This window comes from Medicago sativa, chromosome 4 (genome assembly GCF_051527215.1).
Source record: "Medicago sativa cultivar Bolivia chromosome 4, Bolivia_mono, whole genome shotgun sequence".
In the NCBI taxonomy this organism is placed as follows: Eukaryota; Viridiplantae; Streptophyta; class Magnoliopsida; order Fabales; family Fabaceae; genus Medicago; species Medicago sativa.
Window position 1 is genome coordinate 100,819,838 of NC_140752.1, and position 10,131 is coordinate 100,829,968.

Genomic DNA, 10,131 nt, shown 5'->3' on the forward strand with positions numbered 1-10,131 from the left:
GAAGAGTCCACTCATGAACGCCTCTAATCTTTATTACCTGCACATTACCCACGGTCGAGGCAACATATACGCAGAAGGGGTGAGATTTCATAATCAATACATTAAGCATATAATCTAATAAAATGCATTTAACAACTTAAACATTAATAACATATCAACAATTAACAATTAGCATATTTTTCATTTCATAACAAGTACAATCATCAAATACCATTACTAATTTTCATCGCAAATCATAATCAACTTAACACTCAACTTGACGACACAACTCATCTTTGACCATGCAACTCTATCAACTCAACAACAACTTGACAACACAACTCATCTTTGACCATGCAACTCTATCAACTCAACAACAACTTGACAACTTAAACAACATGAAACTTCTTGATATGCAAATGCATGTGGTACCATTCAACAACAAAATGAGCATAATAGGCTCTTCAACGTGTGAGCACAAAGGCTGTCGGGCCTAAAGCCCCCAACTTTAATGAGCACAAAGGCTGCCGGGCCTAAAGCCCCCAACTTTAATGAGTATGCAATGAACTCAAACTTCCAACAACTTAGACAACAACATGAACAACTCAAACGACTCATAATCATGGACAACGTCTTAAATTCCAACAACATAGACCGACTCATGCAACATCAAGACGCTAACAGTCAATAGCAGGAAACAGCAGCAAGATACAACATTTAATAACACTTGAATGCGTTAACATCATCTAAGGAATGAATTACATCAACATAAGTATCATAAAGCATCATAATATCATTCATGCAACAACACTACTAATCTCAGTCACCTAACAGACTTCTGGAGCTTATGAAAGTATCCTAAACAGCTCTCTTACTTACTTCTAAAGTCAACTCAAGACTACAAGTGCGAAAGGATCGCATCGGGACAATTTTGGGCGACTAACAGCCTAACTCGCAGTGGCGAGTAACTTTGCTCGCAATGGCGAGCAAAACGTGCATTCTGGGTTCCTAAGTCCTTACTCGCAGTGGCGAGTTAGTCTGCTCGCAATGGCGAGCTTACTGGTCACTCGCAGTTGCGAGTTGCATTGCTCGCAGTTGCGAGCTCTGGGTTCTAGCTCGCAGTTGCGAGTGTTCTTGCTCGCAGATGCGAGCGATGAATGTCAGTACGGCCAGAAACCTAAAAATCACAACTTTTCACCTATATTCATGATTCCTTCATCCAAATAGCATCTAATTATCATCTTAAGTAATATCTAAGGTATGTACACTAATTTTGCATCAATCTAACATCTGTTCATGATTCAATCATCAAAATTGATCTTAAACCTAATTCTCAATTCTCACCAAAACTTAACCTAATCATGCTAAATTCATCCTATAGAATTATACCCTTAATAATATTGAAAATTAGTCTCACCCTTACCTGGTTATGATGAAATCGCAGCTCTCCCTCTAGTTCTCCTCTTTTCTGACTTTTCTCACTTTTCTCCAAAAGCGTTTCACGTAAAAACGTTTCTAACTTATGTTTGCCCTATTTATCTTTTCGTATTACTCTTCTCACCTCTAAACTTACTCTTTACACATCACAGCCCAACTTCTAATATTTTTATTTTAATTATCATATCTTATTTAATTTAATAATAAAATAAGTCATAACAACATAACAACTTCATCACAACAACATACCCCACATAATTCATTTATAAATCATATAAACCACTCAACTTCATGAATCATAAAATTCACACATATCAATCATGAAAATCACTTAAATTATATATATAAATATATTTTTTAAATAATCAAATAATTAAGACGGGCGTTACAACAGTTGTTGATATGAGTAGTTTAGGTTGAAGTGTAGGGGGATAAGTGAACTTAGAGACGGTGGTTGTTGGTCTGGGAGGAAGAGTAGTCGGTGGAGTGTAATGTCTTGTTAAATTATATCGATTTGTAGGATGGCGTGGAGAACAAGTGGTCCTGGCACTTAGAGCCGGCTAAAGGGCACACAGTTAGTGAAGTTTACCACTTGTTGTCATATGTGGATCTCAGCAGTCGGTTTAATGTTACAAACATTATATGAAATAAAGTGGTCCCTTTTAAAGTAACTCTTTTTGCTTGACGGATGTTAAGTAATCGAATTCCTACCAAAGATAACGTGTTCATTCAAGGTATTATTCAGGTTGATGCTCAGTTGTGTGAGTGGTTGTGGTAACGTTGAAAATGTGGATCATTTCATTTTAGGTTATGATTTCTTTGGAAGAGTTTTGTCATTAGTCATGCATTGGCTGGGTATATACTTGTTGAACCCGGCGCGCCTCTCTGATCATCTAATTCAATTATGTTCTCTAGAAGGTTTCTGAAAACATATTTGGTCGTTTATACATCTAATCTGGTAACCGTGTGTTTGAGCTATCTGGAAGGGAAACAATTGCTGCATTTTTTAACATACGGAAGAATATTTGCACATTTACTCGATCAAGTTAAGTTCTTGTCTTTTTTATGGTTGAACGTTTTTTACTTTTATTTTTTGTGGCTTGATCCCATTATGTGTTCCAGAGTAGTCACTTAACTTGCTAGTTTTGTTGTTTCAACTTTTGTTTGTACGTTATTGTGTTGTAACTATATGAACTTTTCTTGTGTTTTTTTTACACTTCTTATAACGAAAAGAAATTTGCGTTTTGGTTAATATATTTTATTTTGACCTTTAAAAAAACTTCATATGATGATTTTTTAGGAAACTTTTTTTTTTTTAGCAATTTTTATTTTAAGAAACTTATTATAATGATGTATCTTGAATTATGTCATTTAGCATGAGTTGGTTTGCATAAAATATACACGAAGAAGAAAAAAACATAAATCACGGCCCGTGACTACTCTAAAAAAATCGTAGTAAGTGACTTACTTATTTTATACATTAAACGAATATTAATGGTTAATGGTATCCACTATATGTCACAACTACTTTACCTTCCTTTACGCCTTCTCCCTCCCTGCCATCAAACTTTCAATAATGAGATGAGATAAAATCAAAACATTATAGTGGTTTTTACACGGGTGCACAATGGCTCTCGTGAGATGTAGTTATAGTTGAGGATTTTTCAACGTTGTTTGATGGTTTGAGGTTGTTATCTTGCAAACATTTGACATGCCTTTTAATTGTTGTTGTGTGATGTCATAGTTTCGATTCTCCTCAATGTCAATTTAGGCCGACTAATTTAACTTCTTAAAAAAACATAGTGTTGGGGGAGCATGGTAGAACGGGAGCAACAATAGATCAATGTTTTAAAATCATAAGAGACGAAGACATCACATATTCATCTAAAACCTTATATTAGGTATATGGACCACCTCTATTATAAATCCAACATGTTACTTGTCCAAATTATCAAATCATATGGAGTTTTCTTCCATAAAATAAATGGAATAAAAATAAAAATAATTTACATTTGATTTTATCATATATTATATTATATCAAGGGAACATGTACGCTTACTAGTCTGAAGTGGATCTACAAATTTCAACCATAGCTACTTTGATGTGGGGATGGACAACAGATGCTCATCCAACTAGGTAGTGTATTTGTAAGTGTTTTGATGCTCAAGTTAGTGAGGGTTTACGCATAATCTAGAGAATCGAATTAGAAAACTTACCTTTCACCTGGAGGTGATGATCACTTATATATGCGACATGTAAAAGATTATGAAAGTGAAAAAACAAAATAAATGAGAGGTTTGAATTGTGTTTTCCGTTTTGATAAATTCTTTTTCTTGTCAATTCCAACTTCAAATATTTTTATGAAATACAAATTTTATTTATCAAAACATTTAACTTCATCAGAGACATGTAAACCAACGAAAAACTAAACCAACAAGAATATTAAATCAAACAAAATACTCCATCCGTCCCTACATGTAAACATCCATTTGACTTTATTTTTGTCCCTAAATGCAAATCCCTTTTCAAATTACTAGATGCATTTATTATTTTTTTTCCTAAACACACCCTTAATTAATACTACTAACTTGTCTTGAAATTTGAAAAAACAAATTTAATACACATACGAACAATGGACAATTTGATAATATTAACACACAAAACAGACACATTAATTACACTGACAACTTTTCTTAAGAAATGTGAAAAATGCAAAGGGGATTTACATATAGGGACGGAGGGAGTACAAAGTAAAACAAACAAACACACACACACACACACACACACACACACACATATATATAGAGAGAGAGAGAGTGAATGACATAATATGTTTATATTGGTTAATCAACAACCTGATGGCTAGTTCAGTCTATCTTATTCATGGTGAATTTGTCATATCCACGAGAGAGACTTCGATAAACTATAATCACCTTATTACAATACTCAAGGCATCCATCCAATATTTCACGAAGCATCAATACTCTATAAGTTTGTTGCTCCCACCACTTCGTTGTTATCAAATCATGATGAGTTACCCAACAATGATCATAATTTAGACCTATATTCCTTCTTCTCAAGTCCATAAAGTTCTAGTGTTTAGAGTCTCACGAGACTATTCTAATTGTTTAGAGTATCTTCAGACTTATCCAAAGGTGCTTACTGGGAGAAGTACAAGAAAGAGTTTGAGTTTAATTGATTTTAAATTATAGTTAGGATGATAACTCTCTAAGAGAGGATATCACATATAAATTTTATATCAATGCAAGTGTATTTCTGACTACTTCATTGGTTTACATCATGATCTAGATTACTCACACTCAAGAGAAATTTTCAATGAGTTCCTAAATCATGCAATAGGATTTTTCTTGATTTTTCATTTCAATTGAACATCAAACTCATATTTCTTGACTTTCCCATTATGGTAATGACAAAGCAGGAGAAAAATGTAAGTTTGAGAGAACTGTCTATTTAAGGGGGGTGTATATTTATTTCTGGGTAATATTAGCTTATCTTACTTTTACTCTACATACAAATTTCACACAAGCGTGATCTCATCTAATCTTCCTCTACATAAGATGGATTGCACTTGTGTGACATTAGATTTTGGTGACATTGTTCATATCTCTCTTAATCAGTCATTCTCTCTTGTCTCAACAATTTATTTAGACATTGGTCCTGGGATCTAGAGTTAGGGAGGGGTGACGAGAATTAAAATTTTCAAGCTGATATCTATTGCAATGAACTAGAGAGTGGCTTAGTTTGGTTTGGTAAATAACTGCAATTATGTATGGAGATTTATTCTTAAACATATTTCATATTTGACCTGTCACATTTTAAGGAATCTCCATACTTCGAGCAAAAAAACTACCAAAAACCTCGTTGTTGATTAACTTGTTTCTCCTAAATTGTTCTCAATTGAACATATATTTGATATGGGATTTTCAACTGCTGTAAAAACAAGAGGGACAATTATGTTATGCGTGATGAAATTATTTTGTTTATCTACTTTTTTTTCCTACTGAAGAGACAATGGTTGACAAACATGTATATTATTGAGTGAATACATATGTTGTGAATATTTCTTTTGTGATGACATAAATATCACAGGAGGAATGTGTTGTTGCTAAGTACATAACTATTTGTTACGTAATACATATTTAGTTTATGTTTTATTTGTTTGACCAATTAATGTTCAGTTTGGTTCTGTTTTGTTTGTAATATTAATTAGGGATAATGTCATGTACTCATATTAACGAGGAAATGAAAAATAGAGGTAATTAATGGTAATTAGGGATAATGTCATGCTGCACAAACAAAAGTTGATTATGTATGGTTTATAAATAACCTATAACCATAACATGTGATGTTTTGGAAGGTCTCAACTCTCAAAGGTTGAGTGTGTGAGCAAATAAAAGATCATGATATACTAATAGGCGAGGTGACAGTGTTCGAACTGATCAAATCAAATACATACTAGTTTGTCATGAAGTTCAAAGGGTTTGACAATAATATAGAAACAAAATTTGGAACATGGAGTGGATGAGACCTGCATCTGACTGCAACAACATACTTTCAAAGTGATTAACTGGTTTTTGTATATCTATAATGTAAAAATCAAACAAACTCGGTAAGTCCACAACACTACTTCAAGAGTAATTTGTTTTATCCACATATGTTGTTTGAACAGAAAACATGTTTTTGTAGAAGAAATCTATATCCCCAAATTCAGATACAACATTGTTTTTTTTTTGTGTGGGTTCTATACCACCACAACAAAGAATGATACTCATATTGTATATTGACCACTCATGCAAACATGTTTTGAATGACATAACACAAGATAGATCCAGTTCCCACATCCTAGAAACTATAGTTTTAGGGAGTTGTTTACACTTTTAAAAATTAGGGTTAATAGGGGTTTACCCCCCTGCCATTTGGGCGACTTTTGAAAAACCCCCCCGTAAAAAAAAAAACTTGTAGATTCCCACTTGTAATTTCAAGATTCTTTGGTTTACCCCCCCGAAGCCAACAATCAGCAGCTGACTGGATAAAAATGGTGACGTGGCGTGCTAACTAGGTATTATTTTTATTTTTTCATTTTTTTAATTTCCACCTAGATTAAAGTAATTAAATTTAAATAAAAAAGAAAGTATATAAAAAGTATTCCACCCAATCTATCTCCATCTTCTTCCTTCCTCCATCGAAATTTCTGCCTTCTTCTCCATCTCTTCATTCCTCCATTGTGACCTTTGTTCCATCTCTTCTTATCCAACGTTGCCTCATTATCATCTATTCTATCCTAATTAATTGAAGAAATTAGAAATTAGGGTTTATCATGGGTGGAAGCAAAACTTCATCAATTAGTAACAATGGTGGAAACAGACCACCAATCTGCGGTTGTGAGAAGGTTATGAAGCTGTTGATTTCAAACACAGATGAAAATCCCAAGAGAAAGTTTTGGAGATGCCGATTTTCGGGTGTAAGTGATTTTTTTAGTTTTCTGCAGATGTGAATTTTGTGCGTGTAATAACAATGGAGTTTTGTAATAGTTGCTAAACCTATAGCCTGAAACTTATTGCAGGCTGAGTATAGCTGTGAGCTGTTCATTTGGGATGATGAACTTGATGAATTTCTAAAAAGATCTGGAAGGTACTACGAACCAGGTTGTTTGAAGTCTGAATCTAGTTGCAACAACTGTGTAATGACAATGGAGTTTTTGAGAGAATTTGGCAAAGACTTTGGGAAAGAGTTTGGGAAAGAAAATGGAAAAGAAGATGGAAAAGAAATAAGTGCAAAGAAGCATGAGAAACTGAAATTGAAGTTTGAAGCTGAGAAGAAGAAAAATTTAGGCCTCATTGTTGCGCTAGCTGTGTCTTGGATTGTGTTCTCAGTTGTTTTCAAGTTAATGTAATTAAGTCATTGTAATGTTATGATTATGTAGTAAGAATTATGTCAGCAGTTATGCTTTTGTTTATCTTAGCAACTAATGTAACTCCTTTAGTAATCTATGAAAAATGTTTGAAGTAATGTTTGAAGTAATCTTTGCATTATCCTAAACAAGCCATAACATAAGCAATAATGAAAAGCACTTAATATGCATATGTCATTACATTAACCAAAAGCACTTATAGTGCATATGTCTGTAACTTCAACAAAAGCACTTATAGTGCATAAGTCTTAAACTAAACTTAGACAAGCATAAGCATACAAACAAAAGCACTTATAGTGCATAAGTGTTAAACTAAACTTAGACAAACATAAGCATACAACCAAAAGCACTTATAGTGCATAAGTCTTAAACTGAACTTAGACAAACAAAAGCATAAAACCAAAAGCAGTTGTTCAAACAGGATTGGAGCCTCTCATAACCAGTTTTGGTAAGCCTCTTAACACATTCATACATGTCCCACTTTGTAGCACATCATCATTCTCCTGAGTCAAGGTGCCCTCTTCAGACTCTTCAATGACCATAGGTTGATCAATACTGGAACCATCACCTTCGATTGCCTGGGTCTTCAATTTCATCAGCCTAGAACTCTTCATAGAATTTTTAGGTTTTATAGATTTCTGCAACCCCAAGGTCTTCACTTTCTGTTGCTTCAAACTCTTCACATCATTCACAGTCTTGAATTTGTTTTCTGCTGCCTCAAACATTTGATCAGTGATTGCTGCTAACACATGGTCATCCAGATCCTCAAATACATCTGGCCCAAGGCCACTATCTATCTGTGATGCAGGCAGGGAATCATAAAAGTCAGTAACAATTATTTCTGGTACAGTTTTAGTAGCATTAGAACTTGCCATTTTTTGTATCTTGAATGGACGTTCAGGGTGACTGTTGTGATAGACAACTTTTGCAATGTGCCTTGATGGTCCTTGAACAGGTTCAGTGTTCATTGTTGGTTGAGAACCAGATTCATGAGGCCCTGTTGGTTGAGAACCAGATCCATGAGGCCATGTTGGTTGAGAAGCTTCTTGCACAGTTGCTTTTGAAGTGGCCTTCCTCCTTGGTGTTTTCCTCTACAACATAAACAGGCATAAAAATTCACAAGTTAAGATTATGAGATGTATTATTATTCAATAATCAGTAAGTTTAATTATTCAATATTGAGATGTATTAATGTACCTTCCTTTTTGCAGCCTCTGGATTCTGAACAGCACTCTTGCATCTCCTCTGATTGTGTCCAAATTTATCACATTTTATGCACCTATATGCCACCCCTTGCCTTCTCATCCTAGCTCCATTTTCATCAAACTCTCTGATCCTAAGCTTTCTAGGCCTTCCTGGTCCATTCTTATAGTTTGGAGGCAGAAGTTCAGGAGCTTCTACCTCAGGCCACATATCCATACCATTAATAGGAGTAATTGCAAAACTATAACACATGGCATACTTACTCCTAGAGTAGTAATCATCAACATACAATTCAGGCCTTTGCCTCCTATAACCAAGTGCAGCAACAGCATGCCTACATGGTATTCCCACTAACTCCCAAAAGTTACAGCTGCAACTCCTTTTTGCAATGTCAACAATAAATTGCTGACGGTTATATGAATGTATAACCTGAAATTGTTCACCTATTCCAGACCAAGTTGGTGTCCAATGAGCAGCTAAGGTTATCTCTTTATCTAATCTCTTTCTATGCATAGGCATCACATTATGTTGCCACTTTTGAAGTTTAGTAGCAGATGCTGCCATCCTTCTCATTAGATAATGTCTAATCCATTCAGCCATAGTTATAATAGGTTTATCTCTAGCAGATAATATTGTGGCATTAAATGATTCAGATATGTTGTTCATCAGCACATCACACTTAGAGTAAAAGGTAAAGGCATGCTTACACCATTTTTTTGGTTCTACAGCCATAAGCCATTCCCAAGCTCCCAGATCTATCTTCTTCAAATCATTCATCTTTTCCAACCATCCTTGATAGTAAGTGGCCTTTGCAGCTCCCATCATCAAATCTCTTATTTGACTGCCTCCTCCAAACTTCTTCTTGAAATTTGCATACAAATGTCTAAGGCACAATCTATGATCAATACTGTCATACATCTCATCAAAAACTGACACCAACCCCTGCATAACAATAAATATATACACAGGTCACAATGAAATATAGATTTGAATAGATCTGAAACAATAAATAGATATAGATCTGATTAGATCTGAAACAATGGATACATATATAGATGAAACATGAATAGATCTAGACATATCTTTTGTTGATCTGATATGAACACATATCTCTTATCTTGACCTATATCTTCCATCAGCAACTGCATGAACCATTTCCAACTTTCCTTGCATTCAGTTTCAACTATCCCAAAAGCTATAGGAAAGTACTGGTCATTTGGGTCTCTTCCTACAACAATCAACAGTTGGCCCCCATATCTTGTTTTCAAGTGGCAACCATCAACTCCAACAAAGGGTCTGCAAGCAGATGTGAACCCTTTCTTACACCCATCAAAACAGAAATAAAAAGATCAAAACCTTGGTTGAATAGTTGCAGATGGACCATCAACATTTATCTTCACATTATTATCCCTACAAACTCTCTTCAACTCAGCTGCATATCTCCATATCATTGCATACTCCTTATCTGCATCACCCTCAATTATTTTCTTTGCAATCTTCCTTCCTCTCCATGCTCTGTCCATGGTAATACCCACACCATGATTAACAGACATTTCATTAAAGACCTCTTCTACAGTCA

The 10,131-nt window shown here is 34.6% G+C and overlaps 2 protein-coding genes across 2 annotated transcripts; one reads left to right on the forward strand and one right to left on the reverse strand.

The window, feature by feature from the left end:
- The first annotated feature begins 6,332 nt into the window (after positions 1–6,332).
- On the forward strand, positions 6,333–7,459 carry LOC146934763 (uncharacterized). Its single transcript, XM_085707942.1, has 2 exons — positions 6,333–6,914; positions 7,002–7,459. Exons 1-2 carry the CDS (start codon positions 6,756–6,758, stop codon positions 7,329–7,331), a joined length of 489 nt encoding a protein of 162 aa, XP_085564068.1. The 5' UTR covers positions 6,333–6,755; the 3' UTR covers positions 7,332–7,459.
- A 39-nt stretch (positions 7,460–7,498) lies between these two features.
- LOC146934764 (uncharacterized) lies at positions 7,499–9,496 on the reverse strand. The gene is made up of 2 exons (XM_085706700.1): positions 8,547–9,496; positions 7,499–8,440 (listed from the first exon to the last, which is right to left on the reverse strand). The coding sequence occupies exons 1-2, from the start codon at positions 9,468–9,470 to the stop codon at positions 7,763–7,765; spliced, it is 1,602 nt and encodes a 533-aa protein (XP_085562826.1). The 5' UTR covers positions 9,471–9,496; the 3' UTR covers positions 7,499–7,762.
- Positions 9,497–10,131: the final 635 nt, after the last annotated feature.

Coding starts and splice junctions, on each gene's coding strand:
- LOC146934764 (XM_085706700.1), bottom strand. CDS start 9,470: ATGTATGACAGTATTGATCATAGATTGTGCCTTAGACATTTGTATGCA. Junction 8,441..8,546: donor CAGAGGCTGCAAAAAGGAAG/GTACATTAATAC, acceptor TTTATGTTGTAG/AGGAAAACACCAAGGAGGAA.
- LOC146934763 (XM_085707942.1), top strand. CDS start 6,756: ATGGGTGGAAGCAAAACTTCATCAATTAGTAACAATGGTGGAAACAGA. Junction 6,915..7,001: donor CGGGTGTAAGTGATTTTTTT/AGTTTTCTGCAG, acceptor AACTTATTGCAG/GCTGAGTATAGCTGTGAGCT.